At 52.2% G+C, this 26533-nt stretch overlaps 1 protein-coding gene across 2 annotated transcripts; it reads left to right on the plus strand.

The window, feature by feature from the left end:
- The first annotated feature begins 311 nt into the window (after positions 1-311).
- KLHL26 (kelch like family member 26) lies at positions 312-26293 on the plus strand. 2 transcript variants are annotated; one of them, XM_037506201.2, is made up of 4 exons: positions 312-408; positions 20653-20835; positions 22664-24241; positions 25134-26293. In XM_037506201.2, exons 1-4 carry the CDS (start codon positions 332-334, stop codon positions 25201-25203), a joined length of 1908 nt encoding a protein of 635 aa, XP_037362098.1. In that variant the 5' UTR covers positions 312-331; the 3' UTR covers positions 25204-26293. The 2 variants fall into 2 exon arrangements, with proteins under 2 accessions (XP_037362098.1, XP_037362099.1); XM_037506202.2 differs by having other exon boundaries at positions 22664-25174.
- The last annotated feature ends 240 nt before the right edge of the window (positions 26294-26533 follow it).

A 26533-nucleotide genomic window follows, 5' to 3' on the forward strand; every position in this document is an offset into this window, starting at 1 on the left:
ATCCCTCCCGCCCGTCCTCAGGTCCCGCCCTCCCTCAGGCATGTCCCCGCCCCTTGCCCCAGGCCTCACCTATCTTCTTCCCTCAAAATAGGTCGGTCTCGGCCCTCCTCAGACCCTGCCCTGCCTCAGTCCTGACCCCGCCCCTTCTCTCCCCTCAACAGAACAGGACCCTGCTCTGCCTGGCTCCGCTCCACCTCCTCCTCAGGCCCGGCCCCACCTCTCACCCACGCCCCGCCCACTCGTCGTAGGCCCCGCCCCGTATCCCCGCTTCTGCGTCTCCGGGGCGGGTCGCGTGCGGCTCCGTCACTCCAACGCGCGGCGCGGCGGAAAGATGGCGGAGTCCGGTGGTGGCAGTGCCGCTGGTGGCGGTGGCTTTGGTGCGGGCCCGGGCCCCGAGCGCCCAAGCAGGTGAGACCCGGTCGGCAGGGTGGGCCTGCACCTGCTCCTGTGTGGGGGTGACCTGCAGGGGCTCCTGGGGGTCCCGAAGCACTGGGGAGACTCTTGGGCCAGCCACAGGTTCTTTACCGCAAACCATGGAGCACTGGGGGACCGAAAGCTATTGAGGAGGCGACTGTAAGTGGGATGAGGCCTCCAGGACCAGGACTCGTCGTTCTTGCGGCCTGAGGGGCTTGAAGGAACATGAAGGTCTGAAGGGAAACCCAGGGGCTTCTGAATATGATGGGACCATAGGGTAACTGGAGGTACCAAGTGGCTTGGGAGGGCGAGAACGCCAAAAGAGGGGGTATGGATAGTCTGTCGTCTGTTGAGGCTGTCTTGGGGTCTCTGAGGAGGGTACTGAGGGGGAGATTGGTTGGGCTGAGTCCCAAGACTTCCTGGGGGATTCTGAAAGGACCATGAGGTGACTAAAGGTGGTCCTGAAGGTGTGCTGAGGGGACTTAAGATGAAGACTGTGGGAAGCTGGGGATAGAGGACTCAGATGACCCTGAGTGTCTGAAAGAGGTCTAATGGGCCTCGGAGAACTTGAGAGAGGGGAACTCAGGGGCCCTGGCAGGGAGGAACATGAGGAGCTGGGGGGTGGTCCTCAGATGGGGGGTCTTGGGAGGCTGAGGATGGTGAGAATTCTTTGATGTTCTAAAGAAAACACTGGGAGGACTCATCCTTAGGGTTCTTCCCTCTCATCACCGTGGGGTTTGAATCCCTTCTCTCAGGCTAAAAGACTCCAAGAAAGGTTTTCTCTCAGACCAAGTGGCAGAATTCAACCTCTTTTATCAGAGGGAGTCTCTTTTCCTTTTGGCCAAGTCCTGAGACTGGTTATTTAAACCCCAGAGTAAGGATTATATGTTTTTAAAAAAGATTTATTTATTTATGCATACAAGGGCTGGGGTATAGGCCAGAGGTGTGGGGTGTGAGAGAACTCACCAGAGACAGAGTGAGGAACAGAACAGGCAGATTGACCAAAATACACTGCTGAGGGGAGCAGCGGGTGAGTCAGAAGAGGTCTGCTGCGCCATGTGGGTAGCTCCCTGCCCGGGGATTGAACTCATGCTGCAGTGACTGGTGATAGCTTGATAGTGCTGAGACTTAACCCCTTGCGCCACCGGGAGGCCCGTCTCCCATTTTCATTGCCCAAGGCCAGCATGGGGCAGACTTTTATCCCAGCCCTCAGGACAACCCCACTATCTCCTGCCTGCCAAGGAGGAAATTTAGGCTCTTCCTGGGTGGTGAGCTACTTTCACAGATAATTTCAATGTAGTAGTTGATAAAGTTAGTCAGTACTTGTGTGCTCTTTCGGGGACCTGGGCTGATGCCAGCGGGAAGGACTAATGACCTGGGTGCCTGAGTTGGGCTTTGGATGCCTGCAGTGGGGAACAAGGAAGGATTAGAGGATTTGCAAAGACATTCAGGGAGTAGAGTGGGTAGGGCTTCTTGACAGGGCATGAGGTGGCACATAAATGAAAGACAGGAAGGGACAGCAAACCTTAGATCCCTGCCTTGGGCCCTGTTTTGGGGGAAGCTGGGGCAAGGACGAGGTATGATTAATATACCATATAATGCTTTCATTTTAGCTGAGCGGTTCATTGAATTTTGATAAATTTTTAGGGTTTGCACCTATTTCAACAACCCAGTTTTTTAGCATGCTTCTGTCACCCCCCTAAAGCTCCCTTAATCCCTTTTGCAGTTGCCCGGTATCCACTCCCAGGCACACCCTGATCTTTTGTCACCCTGTCTATAGTTTTGCCTTTTCTAGGAATTTTATATGAATGGAATCATACAATATGTGGCTTCTTATATCTGGCATTTTTCCCTTAGAATATTCATGTTGTCATGAGTATCAGACTTTTTTCTTTTTTACCATATAGTAGTATTCTCTTGTATGGATGCAGTTTGTTTATCCACTTACTGGTGAATAGATACTTGAGTTATTTCCTTTTTGACTTTTACAAATAAAATTGCAGTGAACATCTGGATACATGTCTTCCTGTGGGTATACACTTTCATCATCTTGGATAAACACAGTTACGCACTGCATAAAGATGTTTCAGTCAACAAGGGACCACTTATAATTCCAATATAGCTTAGGATGTAGTAAGCTGTACCAACTGGGTTTGTGTAATTATGCACTCTGATGTTCGCACAATGAAATCACCCAAGGATGCATTTCTCAGAATGTGTCCTATTTAGGTGACTCATGACTATGTAGGAGTGGAATGACTAGGTCCTTTAGTAGCAGGGGTTTAATTTTTTAAGAACCTGCCAAATTGTTTTCCAAAGTGATTGCACCTTTTTCATTCCTATCAGCAAGATAAGGGAATTATAGAAGCTCCTGACCATGCTAACGCTTGATATGGCCAGTCTTCCGTTTTAGCTATTTTAAGTGTATGTTGGTATCTTATCCATATTTTAATTTACGTTTCCCTCATAACTAATTGTAGTGGACATTTTTTCTCATTGGCTTATTGTGTGCTCACTTCTTTGATAAAATTTCTTGAGATCTTGCCCATTTTTTTTTTTTGTATTTTTCCTTTTTCTGTTTTTTGCCCATTTTTAACCTAGGTTATCTTCTCATTATTGAGTTTTAAGAGTCCTGTATATATTCTGGGCACAAATCCTTTGTCAGATATATGATTTACAAATAATTTCTCCCAGTTATTGCTTGCTTGTCCTTTTTTTTTTTTTTTTAAAGATTTATTTATTTTTATACAAGACCTGGGGTACAGGCCAGAGGCACAGAAGGGTGAGATGATTCACCAGAGACAGAGTGGGGAGCAGAACAGGCAGATGACCGAAATACACTGCTGAGGGGAGCAGCGGGTGCAACGGGAGAGTTCTGCCACGCCATGTGGGACTCTCCCTGGCTGGCCGGGAATCAAACGTGCACTGCAGAGGCTGTGGACAGCTTCACAGCGCTGCGCTCAACCCGCTGTGCCACCGGGGAGGCCCTTGTCTTTTTATTTCCTTAATGCTATCTTTCATAGGCAAAAGTTTATTATGATGATGTGGTCCAATTTGTCTTTTTTTTTAATGGATTATGCTTTTGGTATTCTAGCTGTGTGGGGAGACGGTGGGATTCCCTAATATCATAGGACAGAGCACACAGAAAGAGAATCAAGTTTTGGAGGGAGTTTGTGGCAGATAAACTCCTGCAAGGATCCTCTTGAGGTGGAGAAAACTTTTTAACTGTCTTTGTTTACTGTCATTCTTCATTTATCCAATCACCAGCCAGGCCTGGCATACAACCTGCCTGCGCTTCATTCTTCTTCATCCTGCCACCATCTGAAATCATGACCTTCTAGAGTTGCCTGCCTGACCACTCAGCTAACCCTCAGACTACTTTTTCTGATCACCTCATTGATTGTCATTAAAAAAAAATTTTTTTTTAAGATTATTTATTTATGCATACAAGAGCAGGGGTGTAGGCCAGAGGTGTGTGTGGTGGGGGGAGGGAGGGGGCAGTGAGAGGATTCACCAGAGACAGAGTGGGAAGCAGAACAAGAGGACTGACTGAAATATACTGCTGAGGGGAGCAGCAGGCGAGACAGGTCTGCTGCGCCATGTGTGGGTGGTTCCCTGGCCGGGTACTGAACTCATGCTGCAGTAGCTACGGATAGCTTCATAGTGCTGCAATTTAACCCCTTGCGCCACCAAGAGAGGCCCCATTGATTGTCTTTTGAGGTAAAATTCATACAACATAAAATTCACCTGTTAAATGTGTACAATTCAGTGGCATTTAGAACATTTCACAGAGATGTGCAGCTACCACCTCTGTTTAGCTCCAGAATGTTTTTATCACCCCAAATGAGGATCCTATCCCAATTAGCAGTCACTTACCACTTGCCCTCCCTTCTGCCCCTAGGAACCATTTGTCTTTGTTTTCATAAGCTTACCTGTTTTGTAAATAGAATCATACGCTGTGTGACCTTTTGTGTTAGCCTTCTTTCACTCTGTATATTTTTGATGTTCATCCATGTTGTAGTGCATATAGGAATTTCATACCTTTTTTGACTGATATTCCTTAAGTGAACAGGCCACATTCTGTCTTTCTGTTCACCAGCTGATGGACAGTTAGGCTTATTCCACCGTTTGGTGATTGTGAACAGTGCTGCTCTGAACACTCATGTACAAGTCTTTGCACATCTTTGTTCAGTTCCTTGGGGTGTAATTGCTGGGTTGTGTGGCTGTTGTGTGTCATTGATTGCGCTATCATGCCCAACCTTATCAGGTGTGTTTCTTTGTGGACATGCCTTGAGGGTGGAGCACATTTCTGTCTGGATGCCTGGATCATGGGCAGGTCTGAGGTGGTGAGTGTTCTAGAAATATTGGAAGGGGCGAGAGAAGGGTGCAAATACTCTCTCTACGGTTTGCTGTTTGCTAAGTAGGAAGTCCCTTGAACTGTACTGTGTTGGGTCCTTGCCTTCTTGGGGAGACTTGTGGTACTGTTGAGGGCCGCGGGAGGCCAACCTGTTTGTGTGGCTGGTTTTCCAGCCTGCCATGCAGCGCCTGTGTCTGCCTTTTTGTCCCATGAAGTGTTCTGTCACTTGGCCAGGGGTGGGGGTGGTTCCTGTCTTCCCTTGGCCCTACCAGCAGTCCCACAACTCTAGAAGTCCTCAGGAGGGATTGTACTCCCCCCACCGCCCCCAGTGTTATATAACTTGTTTGTTTCAACTTTTCTTTTCTGCAACCAAGGGGGAAAAAAGAAAGAGAAAAGCTTATTCTGTTTCCTTCCTATCTCCAGGGATCAACAAAAACCGTTGCCTAGTAGAGATGGTCATTAAGACAGAGGCGAACCTCCCGGGTGGACAGAGTGTGGCTGCCTCAACTGGGGGCTGCACTGGGGGGTGGTCCTAGCTTCTGACTCATGCACACAAAAGACACTTGTTCTCTAGCTGGCCTCTCTCAGCTCTACCTTGGGGTTCAGGCTTCTGGGGAACAGGTTTGCAGCCACGTGGGGTGTTATGAGGGGATGTACTGCTCTCTAGGAAGTCTCATATCCCTAGCTAAAATTCCATCTCTATGAGGTACCTGGATGAGGATGTCCTGAGGAACCTCACCATGGAGGCTCTTCAGAGGTTGGGCCTTTGGCACCCTTGCTGCTCAGCCCATCTTCCCTCAAGGTATCTGGACAAGACCCAGTCTCACTGACTCACACTGCTCCTGGGGCTGATGCACGGGTATCCGGTGAGGGGGTGCATTGGCTGCAGGTGTTTTGGGTCAGGATATAACTCAACGGTTTGGCATAGTTCAGCTGAGGCATCTGCTCCTTCCTGCTTGGTGGCCTTGGCTTGTTTAAACGTTCCTAACAGGCCCTCTTTGGCTACGCCCACATTGTCTCTTCTCAGTTCAACAACTCTGGAAGTATCCATTCTCTAACTCCTGCTTGAAAGACTTGGGGGCAAGTTGACCTTTTGATTCCTTTGGCCTTGTTCTCTTTTCAGGGGGGAAGGGAAAGGCAGGAATTTGGCCTTTCAGAGATGGGGACTCAACTCTTCCTCTCCGGAATTTGGGGTATCAGGCATGTGAGTCTATGGTGCCTCTTTTGAGGAACAGGTCTCTGCGACCTTGGGCATGTTTTCAACCTTCCATGTATTAGACTCTTCACCTGAGAAGTAGGGTGAAGAAGTAGGGTGGAGTGGCTAGGTGTGCTCAGCTGGCACCTTGCACGTCTAATGTGCATCAGAGTGTTTGGAGATTGTGTTATGGGCCTGATGCTGTAGTGTTTCATCTGTTGTGCGGTGGGGGCCAAGGGTTCTGGTAGGTCTTGCTGACAAGTCCACGTGGAAAGTGGGTAAAAAGAGAAGCTGATGTCTCAGTGTGTTTGGGTCGTTGTAACAAAATACCACCAACTGGGGACTCATAAACAGACATTTACTTCTCTTAGTTCCGGACATTGAGAGTCCAAGATCAAGGTGCCAGCAGAGCCTGGTTTCTGTTGAGGCACTGTCTCCTGGTTCACAAACATCTTCTTATGTGTCCTTACAGAGCAGAAAAAGGGAGGGAACAATCTGGAGTTTCTATTATAAGGACGCTAATCCCACTCACAGGGACTCCACCCTTAAGACCTAAGCACCCCTCAAAGCCCCACCTTCTAATGCATCTCATTGGGGGTTAGGTTTCAGCATATGAATTTTGGGGAGACACAAACATTCAGTTCATGGCAATTGGCCAGAGCAGTTGGGAGGATTGTGGCACCATTATCTGGTGACCATGAATAGGAGGACAGTTGCTGGGCCAGGGGAGAATGCAGTATGTCAAGTTGAGCTGCTTCTGCCACAATGAGGGGGCAGGTGACTGTGATCTCTGTGGTCTCAGCAGTGTGCTGGGGTGGGGGCAGTTAAGTCTGGGACAAACTGGTGAGGTGCACAAGTGTGGGTGCTGGGGACCAGGGTTTGGGGATCTGCTCCTGGGGGGTAAGGTACTCCATTTCCTCACTCTGCAGAACGGCCCTGTGGGCTTATGAAGGGGAGCTGCCCTGAAGACTCATACCTCACCGTGAGTTGTGCACAATGGTAGTCTCACAGCTGACCTACCTCCAACTGGTAGCTGTGGCCCCAGGGGGTGGCCTTCTTGTTGGCCACAGTTACCAGGGTAGAAAGGTTTTATCAACCTCTGCTAGCTATCCTGTCATCATCTTGGGGGGACCCATGCCATGTGTCATCCCATCTTCTTGATGGAGTGAATTTTGACTGTCAACATGCATGGCGACCTCAGTGAGGCCAGGTCTGGAGGTTTGTGCTCACGTTCCTTTGGTCTTAGGGATGGTTCAGAAAGCCTCAGAGGGGCTGGAGAAGGTGGGAAGAGAACCCAGGAACCAGGCAGGGTTTGGGTTAGCGTCACCCTGATCAGATCTGAGTTTTGTAAGGATGCCTCTGCGGAGAGACAAGAGGACTTAACCTAGATGGGGGCAGTGGAGGTGGTGAGGCAGGCACAGGTTTGGGAAAGATTTCAGGTTGAATTAGTACAACATGTTGACTAATGGTGGTGTCCGCCCTGCTGGGCGGGGGGGGGGGGGTGCTCTCAGATTTCCATCTTGGACTGAGAATGAGTGTTGGGGGAGGGCATATCAGGTGTGTGTTGGGAGTGGGCGTGGGAGGAGGCTGCCCAGTATGTTAGAAGATGGGGACTAAATTTGGCCAGAGAGGCTGTGCTGCCTGTGAGCATTCAGTGGCTGGGGGTGGAGTGAGACACCCTACCTGGAAGATTCCAGAGCCCTCTTGCTGTTCCTGTTCCCCAGAGTGCCCCTCCTCCTGAGAGCCATAGGCACCATGGGAGGGCTCCCCAGTTTCATTCCTACTCATCTGCTCTGAGCTTCTTGATAATGCTGCCCCCAGATACTTCTTTGCTCCCTCCTCCTTTCATCTGTAGACATGTCATGTTAGTTAGTTCTACCTTTGAGTCACATTCTGGGTCCAGCTCCTTCTTCCTGGCACGAACTGTCATCCACTCTTCCCTTCCCAGGTGCTCCCCAACTCCAACCAGTGGGCTTCTCTTAAGGTAGACATCGGACATGTCATTGCCCTGTGTGATACCTGCTGGGGGGCTTTCCCCTTTGCAGAACGTGTGCTCAACGCCCCCCTGCCCCCAGCTCCCACAGTGAGATCCTGCCCACCTCTCCTCCATGCACCCTTCCCGGCCTTTGCCCTGCTCTCCCCTCAGCTTGGCGTGTCCTGATCTAGTGCTGTGCTGGCTCCAGTGCTACCATTTTGGGGTGTGCCATTCTGTCTACCACTGCCCACTACCACCTCCTTGGTCCTGTGCTTAGAGTACGCTGTGTGCTTAAAGACCTGTGTCCCCTGGAATGTGTGTTCCCTGAGGACAGGCCTTCACAGGGGGGTCTCTGATAGCATTCAGCAAATGCCCCACACCCTCCTATTCCCATTACTTAACGGCAGGGTCTGGGTAGAAATAGAAACACATGACATGTTGTCAGTAAATCAGCCCCATTAGAGAGAAGCCAGCAAACAGTACCATTTCTCGTGGGCTTCGCTTAGCTAACAGACAAGATCTGAGCGCAGTGGTGGAGAAGGGGAACGGACAGCCGCTCTCTGTCCAGCTGCCTGCTGTGGGAAGTGGGGGCCGGCCGCTGCATCTCCTCCGTTCAGCCCCGCCCTCCTCCTGTGGTAGCCGCCACAGCTGTGCAGACGAGTTCTCTTAACACTTGTTAACCCCGAGTCTCCAGCCCCTTCTTCCTCCCCCGCCCCTGCAGAACGGGTCCCCCAGGGCTACAGAGCCTTTTCCTAACATTCCTGCTCTGCAGAGCTGGTTTTGGGTTTTGGTGAGCATCCAGCCTGATTTCAGACCCCTCACTGAGCGACAGAGCAGCTGATCTCTCCTTGTGCACCACCTCGCCTCACACTGAAAATACTGTGATTTGGGAGGAAGTAACCAGCACCTTCGGGGAATCTAAGACCTTTCCTGTGAGGGAGGCAGCTTCCGGAATTGCTGCCGAGAAAATCTTGAGGGGTGGGCCTTTGTGCTTTTAAAGGCCTTGGGGGGGGGTCTCTGAGGATGGAGGCTGAAGATGTTTTCTGACGCCACCACAGAGAAATCCCACAGGGGTCAAAGATGGATAGGGCAGGAGTAGGCTGGGCTGGATATCCGGAGAGCTGTCTCCTCAAGGGGATGTTAGAATTGGAAGCAGTCTGCTGAAGGAAGCTGGAGCAGATGGACATGACCTCCCCAGATTCTTCCATGATGGGAGTAGAGACGGGGGCATGCTCCAAGGTGGGGTTCAGAGGTTGGCTATAGGCACATAAGGGGGCCCCCAAATAGGCATTGCCCACTTGGAAAACTTCCAGGACTGTAGTTCAAGCTGTATGGTGTGCTTTCCTTTGAGAGGTCTGCTCAACCCCAGGAGGGTGTCTCTGCTCTCTCTTCCCCTCTGTCACGCAAAGGGGTAATCTTGCCTGCCTGCCCCTAAGGCAGGGCGGTTGGGAGCACACAAATGTTTATGCTTCACGTGAGTCACTTGCAGAAATGATGGGCGGTGTTTTCCTTGCTGAGGCTGATGGTAACTGCAGTCTTGCAGCCCCAGCCTCGGGCACACTGCCAGCATTTTAGCATTTAGAGCTGAACTTTCGCGGGTTGGGGGCGCGGGTAGCTTGCTGACCTTTCACAGGGAGCCATCTGGCCACAAGCAGGCTGGGTTCAGACTGAATACTGGTGCCACCCACTACTCCTCAGATGGTCCACTTGTCTCCCCCCCCCCGCCCCCCTCAGTGGCCCACCTGCCTGCAGATTACCTGGCATGATTTTCTTGAGTCCCCACCCCATCCCCAGGGTAGGAAGCCCTGTGCAGTTCAGAGGGAGGCAGCAGCTGAAGTCTTCACTCCATGGTGGAGTTTTCCCTTGTCTGGAATGAAGTGGACAGGATTCCCATACGTGAGGCTTCTGACATTGAAGATCCGCCCCCCTCCACGGTATTGAAAGCCAGAAACTCAATTTCACTTAAAAAATAAAAGTGGATCGTTTACAGAAGATAGTTTAAGAGAATTCCAGTTTTAAGTTCAATTGAGATTCAGGGCTCAGATGCTTTCCCTGGGAATCTCCGACTCCATTTCTCAGCCCTGCCTTTTCCTCTTTACTGGGGAAGATTACCCCACCTTGCCTCCTACCATCCCAGCAACCCCAGGAGGAAGAGGAGTCTCTACTCCAACATAAGTTCCAAAGAAGGCTTTGATTCGATTAAATGGGTCATGAGTATCCCTTTCCAGCCCAGGTTGGGTCTCCTGATCCCTTACCACTAGGGTAGAATGGAGAATAGGGGGTTCCCTGAGGGGAACTGGGGGCCCTTATTAGAAGAGAGGAGGGATGTTGATATTCTTTACAATGAAGGTTTTCACAGCAGACCCCCTCTGATGCCTGAATTTTTACTGCTTGGAAAGGACCTGAACCAGGTGGGTCCCCACTTCTGCATCTGCCTGTGTCTGGCCTAGCACCTCTGGGCATGGGCATGAGCATGGGCCATTTGGGAGCCCCATCCCTTTTGGGGCCTCAACACCTTCCCTCTTGAGGAGGCAGCCAGGCTGGGCCTTGAGATGATGGAATTTGGCAGTGCTGGAATCTAGCTGGGTTTCCCAGCAGTGCTTTGGGGCCGTGCAGTCATGCACCTACTTGCCTGATCTTTAGAGTGAAGGGGGTTTTGTTCATTCAAGCGACTGATCTTTAAGCCCAGTACAGTGGGGATAATGCGGAGGGATGGGATCAGCCTTACATCAGTGGGAGGTAACAAAATAGGAGATGCCGCACCCTGATACCTGCCCACTAGTTTGCTACTGCTGCCTGCGGTGTGGGGGCCCGACTTGGACTTTGAGGGCAAGGGAAGCTTGGAGAAGGCTTTGAGGTGAGGGTAGTGGAGGAGCATAGAATAAATAGTCCATGGACCGGGAATGCAGCATATGAAGTGGGAGGGGGGCATAAGAATCGGCCTTTTAACATGGAAACAACATTAACAAAGTACAGAGGCCGACATCCCAGACAGTCCTTATTGATCCCTGTCAATGAATAACATCCCTCATGCCGTGATTGGACTAGGACATCTCATGGAGGGGGTGAACAGTGAGTAGAGATACAAGATGGACTTCAACCAGTGCCGCCACCTAGCAGCCATCGATCTGCCACCTCATTCATCTATCCATTTACCTACCCACCCACTTACACATTCTCCCCATTCACCCACCCATCTTTCCCGTTCACCCATCCATAAACCCACACACCTACCCATTCATCCACGTACCCACTCACCCATCTATTCACCCTCCCACTCACCCAGCCATTCGCCCACCTACTAATCCACCCATCTGCCATCTATCCAGCCAGCCATCCAGTTAACACACATGAGTGCAGTCTGAGCACGTGCCAGACACAATGCTGATTTCTATGACATAGCAGAAGACAGAACTTACCCTGCCCTGTTAGGGCTCCCATTTTAGCCTGGAGAGACAGAGTGGAGATAGATAGATAGTATCCAGATAGAGTGATGAGCAAGGATGACAAATAGGTCTGGGTTGGTAGGTTCAGAGAGATTTGGGGAACTGATGATGGCCCTCTCCCACCATAACCTGACAGAGTGGGGTCTTGTCCCTAGATGGTAGTGGGAGGGTTAGTGGGATAGCCCACACCCTTGCCGTGGGTAGCACTGAAGGGCTCTGTCCCATCTTCTTCTGATAACCACCACATCCTCCCTCTTTGTATTCCTGGCAGATGGTCTCAGCTCTCCCTGCCTCCATTTCCCCATCTGCATCACAGAGTGATCAGGGGCCCATCCTCCTGGGACTACGAGAGGTCGACACCAGCTAGACCTCTTCTGTGCTGTGCAGGCTTGGGCAGGTGCCTAACTCACTCTGACTCAATGACCCTGTCTGTGAGATGGGGCTGATGATGGTATCCCCTTTCCAGGCTTTACTGTCTGGACCAGTAGCCCTTCTGGAGTGGGTGTTCTTTCTCAGTGGGGCAGGGAGAGGCATGTGTACACAATTGCTGGGGAGGAATGGGGTCTGGGTCTGCTTTCCTTTTTTTTTTTTAAGATTTGCTTATTTATTTATACAAGCACTGGGTACAGCCAGAAGCACGGGAGGGTGAGAAAATTCACCAGAGCCAGAGCGGGGAGCAGAGCAGGCAGAAGCACCGAAGTACACTGCTGAGGGGAGCAGCGGGCGGCAGGAGAGGTCTGCTGCACCATGCATGGGTCTCTGGCTTAGGATTGAACTTAGGCCATTGTGGTGATAGTTGAGACTTAACCCCTAGGCCACCAGGGAGGCCCTGGTGTGATCTTTTTGCAATGATATAGTTAGGTGTTCTGTTTGCTTCATAGACTTTAAGTTTTTTCCCCAGATTTGGGAAGTATAAGTTATTAATCCCTCTATTCCCCTCTCCCTCTCTTTACCTTCCTGGATATTCATTATCCTTATGTTTCCTTTCCTAATAGAATCTGATGGTTCTCATAGTTTCTTCATTTTTTCTAAATCTTATTTATCATCTTCTACTTGAGTCATTTCTATATTTCTATTTTATACATTTTTTTTTTAAAGCTAGCAGGGTTTATTTATTTATTTAAAGATTTATTTATACAAGCACTGGATACAGTCAGAAGCGCAGGGTGGATGAGAGAATTCACCAGAGCCAGAGCGGGGAGCAGAGCAGGCAGAAGCACCGAAGTACACTGCTGAGGGGAGCAGCGGGCGGCAGGAGAGGTCTGCGCGCCATGTGGGACCCTCCTCCGGTGGCCGGGGAGCAGCCGGGGAGCAGCTGGGGATCGAACCGGCACTGCAGAGGCTGTGGGCAGCTTCGCAACCCAGCTCCCAACTGATGCGCCACTGGGGAGGCCCATGCTTTCCTTTTGAGCCTTGAGAAATGGCAGAGTTGGGGTAGGGGTGGGGGTGCTCCCCATTAGGTCCTCTTGTCAACAGTGGCCAGAGCTCCTGGGCCTCCAGAAACATGGGTGAGAGCCTGTGGGGAGGACATAAAGCCTGGGAAGGAGGCCATGGCCTAACTTGAGAGGCACCAGTTGCCTGGAAGAGTGAAGCTGTGGAGAGCTGTGGAGGTCCAATGTCATTGCCTTCTCCTAGGGGAGGTCAATCAGATGTTTCTGCCTGTTTCTTGCCTGTGACCAGTGAATATTACCTGCACACATTGGGGGAGGCCCCAAGGGGATGCCTGGAGGAGTTGAGATAGGTGAGTAGGCCTGAGCGCCTTCCCATAGCTCTGGGCAGGGGTGAGGGGAGTGGTCTTTGTGGGTGATGCCCCCCAGGACAGGCTCCTGCTCTGGGAGGAGGCATGTGGGTGGGGGAAGTACACAGGCTCATCCCTGCCTGGCAGCCTGGACAACTGCCCTCTGAGGAGACACACTGATTCCCCCAAGGGTACGCAGTCTGACCTCTTTGCTAGGCGGCCTGTTGCAAATTATTACAGAAGATATAGAACAATCAGCATGGTGACCTGAAGAAAAAATGAACAACTCAATTGTCTATGCCCTGGAGAAACCCAGCTCAGGGGATGTGAGATTCAGGTCCTGCTTGGTTTTCTTCTCTCTCTTCCAGTGCCTGCATATACACCCCTGTACTCCCTCTCTTTGTTCCTCCCCTCTCTCTGGGTTTCTGTCTTCTCTCTCTGGAGCTGTGCTTCCCTTTTCTGGGTCTCAGTGCTCTCTGGGTCTCTGTCCCCTTCTATTAACCACAGTGCAGCATCATCCCCACTGATGCGTGGGGACCCTGGGTGGAGTGGCTGGGGCTCCCTGGTATGGTGTCTGCCCGGGGCGTGAGCCAACCAGCTGTGCTGCTCATTGTGCTCCATGGAGCCACATGGACAATAAAACCAAAATTGGCTTTGAAAGTGGAAGTGCTTTAGACTTTCAGGGGAAGTGAGGGAATTTGCATGTCAGAACAGTATGTTAAAGGGGCAATATCGGCAGACTCTGTTCTGGCCCAAGCTGGGCTCCATGTGGGGGTGGGAACGAACTTTACAAAACCCCACAGAAATGTTTCCATGAAATTCTTGTTCTTGCCTTTTTTAAACATTCCAATGAGAACTGTTCCGGGGCTTTGGATTCTGATTTCTCTTTTAGGCTTGGGAAACTGTAGAACCTGGAAAGGGATCCCTTACCCCACCAGTGCTTGACCCCCAGCAGCTCCCACCTCCAACTACCAGAATCACTTCTTGTGGCCCTCACCAGGCCATCCTGCTTCATCCTTAAACCTATGTCTCACCAAAGCAGACCCTAATGTGAGAATTCCAGTCTGTGGTGTATTGGTGGTCCACAAAGGAGTGTGTGGTGAGGGAAGGACCCATGGAAGGGGTGCTAGCAGTGAGCAAGCCAGTTGGCTGGCAGGGGACCCTGAGGAGATTGTGAGGATCCTGCCACAGGTAGTTCACCTAGGGGCACTCACTTTGCCTCGTATCACAGGCCATTAGCCCCAGCAGGCTGGGGCCTGAGTAGACCCCATCTCTGGAGGGAGGCAGCGGAGGTGTCCACATGTCTTACCAGGGTGCCTGATGACAGTGCTGTGGGGGTCAGTGTGTAGGTGGGCCTGAACATCCTAAGCCCAGGCCAAACATGTGGGCCCCCCCAGAGGCCAGATCCAGACTGAGGGTGCAGCTGAGCAGCAGTGAGTAGCCCCTAGAGACACCCTGACCCAGCTGCTGACGCACAAACTCCGATGAGTCAGTGGGGGTAACCATGGCTCGTGTGGCCGTCTGGACCAGACCAGCCCAGGGCTGCCGCCGCCTTCCTGGGGGCCCATGGCCTCGTAGGGCCAGCCGCCCCCTGTCTGGGCTGGTCTGAGTAATGGGTCCTTTCTTAGTCATCCAGGCGGTCCAGCCCTTCCTCCCCCTCTTGCCCACCTCCGTTCAACCTTCCTCTCTGTCCAAGCTTGCTGGCTCCCTCCTGCTGTCCCTGAGCTCCCCAGAGGCTGTGAGGTATGCAGGGTGGGAGGGGTCGTGATGGGGACTCCAGGTACATTGACCCCCTCTGTGAGACATTAGGAAGGAAATAATAGCCTTGTGGGGTGCTCTGAGACTTAGGGGGACAGAAAGAGGAAGGCTTGAAGGGGGTGAGACTATCGCAGAAAGCGACTGCTTTTCTCCTGGGAGGCCCTGGGATGTTGTTGTCCTGCATAGGAGCATGTGAGTGTGCACAACTCACTCAGCTGCAGGGCAGCCCTTTGTGGGGAGACACCATAATTCTTTGTACCACCTGAAGTGTTTAACTTGTTTCACATTTTCTACTCCAGAAATGGTATTTGGTGAATATCCTCACCCATCTCTCACTGTGCACATGAGTATACTTCAGATAAGTCCCAGAAGTAGACTTGCTGGGTCAAGATGGATTTGCTAGATCTACCAAAATTCCTTTCTGGACTGGTCACAGTTCATACTATGGCTGGCAATGGACATGAGCATCTGCTGTTAGATACCCTGATGACTTTGCCCTCTTGAGGGGTGAAGCTATTACCTCAATGAGTGTTCTTTCCTTGTTGTGAGTGAGACTGACTCAGTCTTCCCTATCTAGCTGTGCTTGCTTTCCTGTGACCTATCAGCCCACATAGTTTGTGTATCTTTCTGAGGTTGCTGATTCCTTGGTGCTCTTTATATGTGGAAGACCACAGAAAGTACATGCCCAGGGTTTGAGTAACCCCAGGATGATGTTGCCCTCGTGTGAAATCTTTCTTCTGGTGACAATGCTAGTTTCCAGGGGATAGAGGAAACGCAAGAAGTTCTCCCTCTTGCTCCCTCTTGCCCTGAAATCTCTGAGGAACTTCTGATTGAAAAATGAGGCCAACTGAAAGCAAAATGGCACATCCTGACAGGTTTGTGACATAGTCTATGAGAGGAGGTATCATGGATAGGCCAGTCAGGTGTATTCAGCTCTGCTTCATGTTCCCAAGCTCTTTTTTTTTTTTTTATAATTAAAAAAAATATTTATACAAGAACTGGGGTACAGGCCAGAGGTGCGGGAGGGTGAGAAGATTCACCAGAGAAAGAGCTGGGAGCAGAACAGGCAGATGGACCAAAAGCACTGCCGAGGGGAGCAGTAGGCGAGACAGGAGAGGTCTGCCACGTCATGTGGGTATCTCCCTGGCCGGCCGGGAATCAAACCCATGCTGCAGAGGCTGTGGACAGCTTCACAGTGCTGCGCTCAGCCGGCTGCGCCACCTGGGAGGCCCACATGTTCCCAAACTCTTGACCCTTTTGACTGATAGGTTTGTATAGGTGGGATGGGATGGAGCTCCTCCACCCCCAACCCTGTCAGCCTTGTTGCTTCCCCAGCCTGAAGGGAAGCTAGGCAATTAGGTGGTCTGGTCCCCAATGTTCCAAGAGGTGATGGGCAATCCTCATGGCAACCCTCTTACATCTGTGCTTCTGCCTGCCCCACTTGGCAGCTGAGAAAATGATCCAGACACCAGGGAAGGTGCCTGAGTCACATAGCTGGTGAAGGTGGGGCAAGGATAGAAAACCTGCCCTCTGCCCATGTACTGGAACCATTGAGGTGGGGGCTATGATGTATCCTTAACGACTTCCTGGAGGAACAGGTCTTGCCCAGCCTTTGGGCCCCTGTCAGACTCCCAGACCCTCTGCTCAGTGCGAGGGTCTGAGTTTGGTCATCTCTAAAACCTGATGAAGAAGGTGCCTTCAGGTGCATCCACACACCCTACTGTGGTGAGGAGGGGTCCTTGGGGAGCCACATGGCCATCCCCAGGCTGCCCCAGACCTGTCAAGTCAAGTACTAGTCTTTGTCAATACCTGGTGATTCACAGGCATAGTGAAGTTCATGTTGCATCAATGCTCTGCCTTTGGCCCTGGGAGGGAGACTCCCACCAGCTTTTTCTGATCCCCACCAGCTGTGCTGCACAGAGGTGGGGGGGGGGGCCTCTCTTGCGGTATGGGAGCCTGGCTTACAGGGAGATTTTGGCTTCCCAAGGGCAGGTCTGGTATCCTAGGCACAGCCAAGCTTTCTGCCCTGAGGTAATCTGGATGTCACTGTTTCCCTTTGGGTGTGGCAGAGCTGGGAGATGTGGGGACACCCCTCTTTCTGGCCTCTGACCCTTTCTGCTTCCTGTTCCTACCTCCCTACTCCCTCCCTCGCCCCAACCCCCACCCCAGCCTGATCCTAGATAGTTTGACCACATCTAGCCCTTGTGCCTGCAAGGACAGGCCATTCCTTCTCCTTCACATCGCGCCTCCCTCCTCCACCTCAGCCCATAGGACAGGGGCCAGGGGCTGGGAAAGCCAGAAAGGTAGGACTGGGGGGGTACTGACTCCCTTAAGATCTGTGGAGGCTGGTGCAGGACAGGGTCTGGCTTGGGTGGTTGGAAACCTATTGGAGGGTGTGGGTGAGAGGATATTGTGAGCCTTACCTCTGATGTCCTGGCAGGGCGGCCTCTGACCCGAGGGTGGGGCACTTGGAGGCCTGAGGGTCTGAAAACTGAGGCTATTTTCTTCTTGGGAAGTGGTGCTTGCAGCAGTTGCCAGGGAGAGGCGAGCAGATCAGGCCTTTTCCCCCGCCCCCCCCATCCCCCTGTCCCTTTCCTTCCCTCCCATGACTCAAGAGGGCTGTGTACCCTGGTCCCAGGTACCTCAGTACCACCCGCTCAGATGGACCCCATGCTCCTGCTCCTGTAGGGAAGGTTTCCCACTGGTCACTAGTGCTGGCTGTGTGCTTCCTGCTGCGTGTCCCCTGCCCTGGTTCCTCCACCAGGTCCTGTGTTGCCCCCACCTGGTGCATTCCCCAGCATGTCCCCTGTTCCTCTCACCACCCTGTCTCATGTTGCCCCTTCTCTTCTGGGTCCTGCGCCCCTCCCATCAGGCTCTCCCATGTGCGTCCCCACATCTTCAGGACCCTGAGCTCCTTACCCACTGCCTGGCTTGCCCCTATTCCTGATACTTTCCTGAGGGCTGCTTGATTGGCAGCCTGTGTGGTCAGGGATCTCCAGGTGTCAGCAGCTACATTAATTAAGCAATAACGATGTGCCCTACATGTGATATCAGTATTGTTTAAGCACCATCCGTGTGCCCCTGCCTGATGTCAATGTCGACTGAGCGCTGACTGTGTACCCTGTCCTTCAGGCAGCACTTTTACCCTGGTTGTGTTTTGGGAGCTGTGGGCAAGGGGCCGAGGAGACTTCTATCTCCACTTGCTTTCTTGGAAAGCCCAGTGCCCACATTCCTGGCTCTCATTTGTGGGCAGGCATTGGTCCCAGGAATGGCAAAGCAAGTTCCAGAGAGCTGGAGGCCCTGGGGAGAGGGTAGAATGCTTTGGGGGCGATATAGCTCTAGGATGGGAGAGTCCTGAGAGTTTCTGACCCCCATAGTCTGGGCTCTGGGGCTGAAAGCATTGTCTCCTCTTATCATGTTTGGAGGGTGAATTAACATGGGAAAGCCTCCTAAACTATTCATTCATTGGTATTGGTATATCTATAGAAGATTTCCCAAATGAGACAGACAGGGAGTGAGTGGGGTTGAGGGGGTGTTCTGAGGGGCAAATGGGGGCAGCGGGGGCCAACCATATGTGCTGTAGGGTTACTGTGGTCATGTTGGGCTTTTTTGTTTTTTCTATTGAGGTGAAAGTCACCTAATACGTAGTTAACCATTTTATTATTTTTTTAAAGATTTATTTATTTATGCATACAAGAACTGGAGTATAGGCCAGAGGTGCAGGGGGATGAGAGGATTCACCTGAGACAGAGTGGAGAACAGAACAGGCAGACAGACTGAAATACACTGCTGAGGGGAGCAGCGGGCAAGACAGGAGAGGTCTGCTGTGCCATGTGGATAGCTCTCTGGCTGGCCGGGTAGCAAACTCATGCTGCAGAGGCTGCAGATAGCTTCACAGTGCTGTACTTAACCCCTTGCACCACCAGGGAGGCCTGTTAACCATTTTTTTTTTCTGTTACCCATTTTAAAACAATTCAGTGGCATTTAGCGCTTTCACAAATTCATGCAATCATCACCTCTATCTAGTTTTCACCTGCTGTTCCCCTCCGCAGTGTATTTCAGTAGATCTGCCTGTTCTGCTCCCCACTTCGTCTCTGGTAAATCCTCTCACCCTTGCACCTCTGGCCTACACCCCAGGAAAATGAAATACACTGCTGAGGGGAGCAATGGGTGAGACAGGAGAGGTCTGCTGCTCCATATGTGGGTTAGCTCCCTGGGTGGGGATCTAGCTCAGGCCATCATGGTGATAGTGCTGAGACTTAACCCCTAGGCCACCAGGGAGGCCCTATTCTTTATATGTAATGATTGATTTCACCCTCATCTTTAATTTTTTTTTTTTATTCTAAAATGACCTTTTCCTCCCAACTCTCCATTTTGTGATGCAGGAGTTTCTGCCTCACTTGCATCTCACTGAAGCTGCATCCCTAGTGAATCCATCTTCTTAGGGAAGAGAGTCTTGGTTTTGTGGCTTCATCACAGTTTGCTCTGCCCTCCCCTTCCATGGCCTCTGGGAAGATGATGGAATGAGAGGGTCCAGCCTGCCATGTCCAAGCCCAGGTTCAAATCCTGCTGTGTCCCCTTATAACTCTAGGCCCGTGAACAAGCTGCTCAGCATTTCTCTATCTCTGCACTGATGGGCCTTTTTCCTAGACTAGACAACCGATGAGCACAGGTAGAGCCAGATTCTCTGAAAACAGCCTGGTGCTTTTTGGTAGTGAGGTTGTCTTCCTCTCCAGGGTGGACACAGATGGGCACAGATGGGCAGATATTGGAGCAGCAAGGCCTTAAAGACTGCCTCTTCCCCTCCCAGTGAGAGGATTTTATGGCGCCCTATTCCTGGGGGAGTGCGGCTGGGAGGTTGCAGGTCACTGAGTCCCTCTTCTGTACCACACGAGGGTTCTGTGCTGGCCCCTAATCCCACTCTTTCTGCAGGGGAGAGAAGAGAGATGAACTCTGGGGTGGTTTACTGGGACTTGGGGGAATGTGACATGGAGAGTCCTGAACCTCAAAGTGAACACTCAGGAGGCACATGCCATTTTAGAGTGAAAAATAATAAAAAAATAAAGTCTTTAAAGGGGTGAAAGCACCCAAATATCCAAAGATGGGTAAATAGATAAAGAAATGATGATTTGGCCACACAATGGAATATTACTCATCCATAAAAAGGAATGTAGCACTGATTCATACTATACTGATTCAGGGTGAAAGAACCCTGAAGGCATCATGCTGAGTGAGAGAAGCCAGACACAAAATGCACATGGTTTGTGCTCCATTTATATGAAATGCCCAGAACAGGCAAATCCAGACAACAGATTGGTGGTTTAGGGTGCAGAGGGAGTGACTGCTTGTGGGTCTCCTTTTGGGGTGATGAAGGGCTCTGAAACTTGATATAGGCAATGGTTGTACTACATTATGAATGTACTAAATGCCACTGAATTGTCCAATTTAAAATGGTGAATTTGATATTATGTAAACCTCATCTCAATAAAAAAGGGGAAAAAGGGACATTGGAGCCTATTCAATTCCAAGGTAAATCCCCACCCATTTTATAGGAGGCAAATGGAGGTGGCATCCATTGCGAAGCTTGGTCAACAAGCACATGTGAGGTAGGATTGGAACCTGAGTCTTGTGTCTGCTTCTTTGGGGCAGATTTTGGCAATTTTGTGTGTGCCTGAGGCAGCTCCAGAGCCTGGATGAGCCTGCCTGTGTCCCTGGGCAGACACCAGGTGGCCCCAAGGCTCAGCCACAACCCCGCCTCTGTGTCCACAGCACAGCCGACAAGAATGGGGCCCTCAAATGTACCTTCTCCGCACCTGGCCACAGCACCAGCCTCCTGCAGGGCCTTGCTGCCCTCCGTGCCCAGGGCCAGCTCTTGGATGTTGCGCTCACCATCAATAGAGAGACCTTCCATGCACACAAGGTGGTCCTGGCAGCCTGCAGTGACTATTTCAGGTGAGCGAGCTCTGGGTATGGGGCTGGAAAGCCCATGGGGGGGTTGGAGAGCTCATTCTCAAAGGGAATGAGTCAGTGCCTGCCTGCCAGCCAGGACATCCCTGAACACTGGTGCTAGGTAGGCCATTCTTTAGGGTTAGAGAACCAAATGTCCATCTGTGTGCCTATGCCTGGGTTTTTCTAAGTTTTTCAGGTTGTAAGTTATTCAGAATTTATGTAAGCAAGTTGAATGTACTGTGGGACCCCTGAGAGGATGGCAGAGTCCCCCCAGGTTTTCATCCTGTCTTTAATGACACCTGTGTATGTCAGGCACTGTCCCAAGCCTCAGGGATCCAAGTTCTGCTCTCATGGTGCCCACACTCCGGCCAAGGATTAGGAAGGACTCTGAACAGTGACCCTGTGGTGTCCTGTGCAATCCCAGGCCCCATGTGACAGCGAGGCCTTGCCGGTGTTTGGTCTGTCTGCTAACAAGCAGCCTGCCTTGTGCTGAGCTGGGCTGGGGACAGAGGGCCCTAGGGAGTGAGCTGGGGGCCATCCTCCTCACCAGCTGGAGGCTGTCTTGGGCCCAGGACTAGCTGGTGAGCTTCCTCCTACCAGGCAGTGACCCTGCCAGGGAGAGTTTGGCTAACTTGGGGTGGTTCTCTATCCCCCACCCATCCCCCTTGTGAATTCCAGCCCAGCCAGATGTGTGTCAAGGCCAGCGTGCTTTGCCTGGTGTACCTCCAGATGTCCCCCCCACCCCCCAGCTAAGCGAGGCCATTCCGGGGAGCCAGAGCAGGCAATCCAACTGGGGCGCCGCTTCTATTTTTGTTCTGGATTTGGGGACGAGCAGTTGGCCCAGCTAGAAATGCCCTTTAAAGGCTCCTTTGTGTTGGCACTGCACTGCAGCCTTGAGGCCTTAAAAGGCAACACTCCTTCTGTGTGACTGTGGCTTCAATGGCTGATGGGGCTCTTGGGGACGAGTGGGGCAGGGGCTGGGGGAGCATTGTTCTTGGAGGTACCATAGCAAGGGCAGACTTAGCTGTCCCTGCTGCAGCTGAGCCCGACCCACACTGTATGTGTAACTTTGAGACAGGCATCTTGTGGGGATGGATCAGGCATGGACCCTTCCCTGGGATAGCATCAGAGACAGGCACTAAGGTCACAATTAATGATGAAACACAGCTCACTGTTGAGCAGCCTTCTCATACCATCCTCTAGACTCTCCCATGGACTCTGAGCAGCTATGCTGTGGTTCCCTCCCCGTTTCCCTTTGGGGAACCTTCCTCACATTAGTGATCTTTCCAGAGCAGGAGAGAGCACAGCTGGCAGAACTGAGGCCACTCACAAATGTCTCACAGTGGGCTGGGCCTTCGTCGGGCCATTCTTAGGGGGTTCCTTGACCTCTTGGGCCTTTTTCTAGAGACAGCAATCATCCCAGTGCAGCCCCTGAATGGATGCTCCAATCTGGGGGCCCACCCCCTTCCCATCCCCGTGTGACAGTGGCTAAGACTCTGGAGGGGAAGGTGTAGCCACTTGCCCAGGGGAACGAACCAGTGAGGGGCTCAACTATGGGCTGCAATATATGGTGCCCTCGGGGTCCCAGCCTTATCTCTGAGCTTGCTGTGTCATGGTGTGACTGGAGATTAGCTACTGTCAGTGTCCCACCATGAGCTGCCTGAGTCCCTGCCATCTAGCCAGCCGTCTTGGGTTGCACACCCTTTAGACGAAACTGTGGAGGGAGGTACTATCTGTAGGAAATTGTATGACAATCTATTCTCTTTTGTGTGTCTTAACCGAGCATCTAGCCCTCATCTACCCCACTTCACACTGTGCTCCCCACCTTTAGGGCCATGTTTACTGGCGGCATGAGGGAGGCAAACCAGAGTATCATTGAGCTGAAGGGTGTGTCGGCACGTGGCCTGCGGCACATCATTGACTTTGCCTACAGTGCTGAGGTGACACTGGACCTGGATTGCGTTCAGGATGTGCTGGGTGCTGCTGTGTTCCTGCAGACCCTACCTGTGGTGGAGCTGTGTGAGGAGTTCCTCAAGGCTGCTATGAGCGTGGAGACCTGCCTCCATATTGGCCACATGGCTACCACCTTCAGCCTGACCTCACTCAAGGAGTCTGTGGATGCTTTCACCTTCCGGCACTTCCTGCAGATTGCTGCTGAGGAGGACTTCCTACACCTGCCGCTGGAGCGCCTGGTCTTCTACCTGCAGAGCAACCGGCTACAGAGCTGTGCTGAGATTGACCTGTTCCGTGCTGCTGTGCGCTGGCTGCAGCATGATCCAGCCCGGCGGCCACGCGCCAGCCATGTGCTGTGCCATATTCGCTTCCCACTGATGCAGTCGTCAGAGCTAGTAGACAGTGTGCAGACGCTGGACATCATGGTGGAAGACGTGCTGTGCCGCCAGTACTTGCTGGAGGCTTTCAACTACCAGGTGCTGCCCTTCCGGCAGCACGAGATGCAGTCACCACGCACAGCTGTGCGCTCAGACATCCCCTCGCTGGTGGCTTTTGGAGGCACACCCTACACCGATAGTGACCGCTCTGTCAGCAGCAAGGTGTACCAGCTGTCTGAGCCAGGTGCTCGCCACTTCCGAGAACTCACCGAGATGGAGGTGGGCTGCAGCCACACGTGTGTGGCCGTGCTAGACAACTTTGTGTATGTGGCAGGTGGCCAGCATCTGCAGTATCGCAGTGGTGAGGGTGCAGTGGATGCCTGCTATCGCTATGACCCACATCTGAACCGCTGGCTGCGCCTGCAGGCTATGCAGGAGAGCCGCATCCAGTTCCAACTGAATGTGCTGTGTGGCATGGTGTATGCCACGGGTGGCCGCAACCGGGCAGGTAGCCTGGCCTCAGTGGAGCGCTACTGCCCAAGGCGCAATGAGTGGGGCTATGCATGCTCGCTGAAGCGCCGCACCTGGGGCCATGCGGGTGCTGCAGCGGGGGGCCGTCTCTACATCTCAGGTGGCTACGGTATCTCAGTGGAGGACAAGAAGGCTTTGCACTGCTATGACCCAACAGCCGATCAGTGGGAGTTCAAGGCGCCCATGAGTGAGCCCCGTGTGCTGCATGCCATGGTGGGAGCAGGTGGCCGCATCTATGCCCTGGGTGGCCGCATGGACCACGTAGACCGCTGCTTTGACGTGCTGGCCGTGGAGTACTATGTACCCGAGACAGACCAGTGGACAAGTGTGAGCCCCATGAGGGCTGGCCAGTCGGAGGCTGGCTGTTGCCTGCTGGACCAGAAGATTTACATTGTGGGTGGCTATAATTGGCGACTCAACAACGTGACAGGCATTGTGCAGGTGTACAACACTGAGACGGACGAGTGGGAGCGTGACCTGCACTTCCCCGAGTCCTTCGCAGGCATTGCCTGTGCCCCTGTGCTGCTGCCCCGGGCTGGAACCCACAGGTAGCTCCTGGGACCCCTGCTGGCCACATTGTCTCCCAAGAGGCTAGGTAGCAGCACATCCTGGCTAAGAGCCGTGGAACCTGCCCTGGGCAGGCCTCCAGGGGTCCCTCCCTTCTTCCTTCTCAAAGCAGATGCAGAGGGGGCAGCAAACATGCCCAAGACGGTATCCTCACCTGCCTCATGCTCTTGCTTGCAAGAAGGAATCTGGGTCCCCTTTGAGATGTTGTATGTGGCTTTGTCTTGCTCTTCTCCCCTCCCCCAGCCCATGGTCTCATATTTTAAGACGCAAGTTCATTAACCTAATGCCCAAATCCATTATGTGCCACTCGCTCCCTCCTTAGTTTCTTGTGTGTGTGGATTCTAAAATAAATGCACCCCAAACCTCCGCCACCTGTGGATCTCTAGGAACAGGAGAGTTGCCTGGAAACACCAGTTTTGATTAATGCCAAGGGCCCTGGCCTGCTTCCCTCGTGAGCCGAGCTGCCAAATGGGGTCCAGAGGAGGGTTCAATCCCATCTGACTGCTGTCCTCTGTCACACATTGTCAGGGGGCTGCTCCTTAGCTCTCCAGAGAACACAGCCAGCTCTTGGAATGGGCCTTGCAAGCCTGGGCCTTCCATTGGGGTCTGGGTATCACAGGGAGCCTTACCCAAAACCTAGACTTCATCCCTGGTTGGAGGGTCGCCTGGACTTGTGGAACCATGTCATGTTTATTTATCTCCCCTGCATCTCTGTGCCCCGCCTACTCGCCTGCTTTCAGGCTGATGTCTTGGAGCCCCTGCCCCCTTCATTCCATCTGAGGACTTTGCGGCATCTCTGGCCACATATGTTATGGTGTCTAATCCTCTAATAAGTGTTTTTTTTTAGGTTCTGTTTTGCTTTTTTTTTAAGAGGCCAGCACTGCTGTCTTATAAATGGAACTTGTACCCTCGGGGCAACTTAAAGAGGCTCCTTTGCTGCTAATGGAAGATGGATGTTGTGCCTCTGTGACCTCCTCAAGGTGTAAAGAATTAACCTCACACCTCAGCAGACTTCGTCTCCTAAGATTTCCCTTTTATTGAATAAAAATGAAAAATAAAATGTTATGGTGAAAAGGTGCAGTGGACTCAGCGCTAAGCTATGGGGCCTGATGGGTCACAGAGTCATTGTGTCTCCTGTGTTTGGGGGCTCTTCTTCCCCCTTGCCCTTTTCTAGCATTGGAGAGTTGCTGGAAAGGGGGAGGTTCTTGTTCAAAAGTGTGGGGGCAGCAGGCATTGTGGTCAGGACTTTCACAGGTTGCCTGGAGGCTTCAGGGAGACCCTTTCTAGGTCACTCCATGGACTGGGGCCTCCTGCCATCAGGCAGCCCCCAGCACTACCAGTTTTGTTTCCATCTAGTCAGCTCCCAGGGTGCAATGGTGGAGACAGGACAATTTCTAAAGAAGCATGAAGCCAGGCCCTTCTATAGGAGGTATAAGGGCTCGAAAACAGCCCCTGCTCTCATGATCTTCTGAGGGGTGGCTTCTGGGATTACCTTCAGAATGTACTCATGGGCCTAATGCCCCTGTGCAGTGGCCATGAGGCCCCAGGGTGAGACCGGGTATGGGAATACAATTTCTGAAATTGTAATTTGGTTGGGACCCAGGAAGGAGCCACACTTCTAGGGGCATTGAATCAAAAGCAACAGCCTTCAGGGAATTACCAAAACATTTCCACCCCTCCCCCCCAACCTGAGCTCCTCCTGAGAACCCTTCCCTTCTGGAGGCATGGCCCCTTCAAGGGGGGCAGTGAGAAGTCTTTGCCAGCTGCTAGTCCCCATCAACTCACACCTCAGAACATCTTGTCCCCAGTGAGCTGGCAGGGGTGCTGGTGGGGCGGGGGATGCGGTATCTAACTCGGGTGATTGTGCATAACCGTCTGGGCTGGTGCATGGAATGTTCTCAGGGCCCCCACCCTCCCTGTTCTTCAGTATCCCCCCCAAGAAAGGAAAATTATTTTTCATGTTGTAAACTTTAAACACGAAAAAGCTGTTTTTAATTTAGCAGAAACTGGCTTGGATCTTTGTGATGTTTGTGTCCTTCAGAGAAAGGCAGAACACGCGTGTGCACACAAACACAAACTCATGCACGCACACACCTGCACTCATGCATTGCGGCACACAGTCACATGGTCACACTAACTTGCCTGAACACACGGGTTCTCATCTGCTCACTCACAGCCTTGCGCATGCGCTCATGCACGAGCATGTGCACTCCTGACTAGCCCGGCCCACCGCATGGCACTAATGGAGGTCTGGAGCCTGCACCATATCACCT

Source organism: Talpa occidentalis, unplaced genomic scaffold (genome assembly GCF_014898055.3).
Source record: "Talpa occidentalis isolate TD23 unplaced genomic scaffold, MPIMG_talOcc4v2.1 talOcc4.12, whole genome shotgun sequence".
Classification (NCBI taxonomy): Eukaryota; Metazoa; Chordata; class Mammalia; order Eulipotyphla; family Talpidae; genus Talpa; species Talpa occidentalis.

Excerpts from the sequence above, each read along its gene's own strand:
- KLHL26 (XM_037506201.2), top strand. The coding sequence starts at position 332 with ATGGCGGAGTCCGGTGGTGGCAGTGCCGCTGGTGGCGGTGGCTTTGGT. Across the intron at positions 409-20,652 it reads GGCCCCGAGCGCCCAAGCAG|CACAGCCGACAAGAATGGGG; the intron begins GTGAGACCCGGT and ends CTGTGTCCACAG. Across the intron at positions 20,836-22,663 it reads GCCTGCAGTGACTATTTCAG|GGCCATGTTTACTGGCGGCA; the intron begins GTGAGCGAGCTC and ends CCCCACCTTTAG.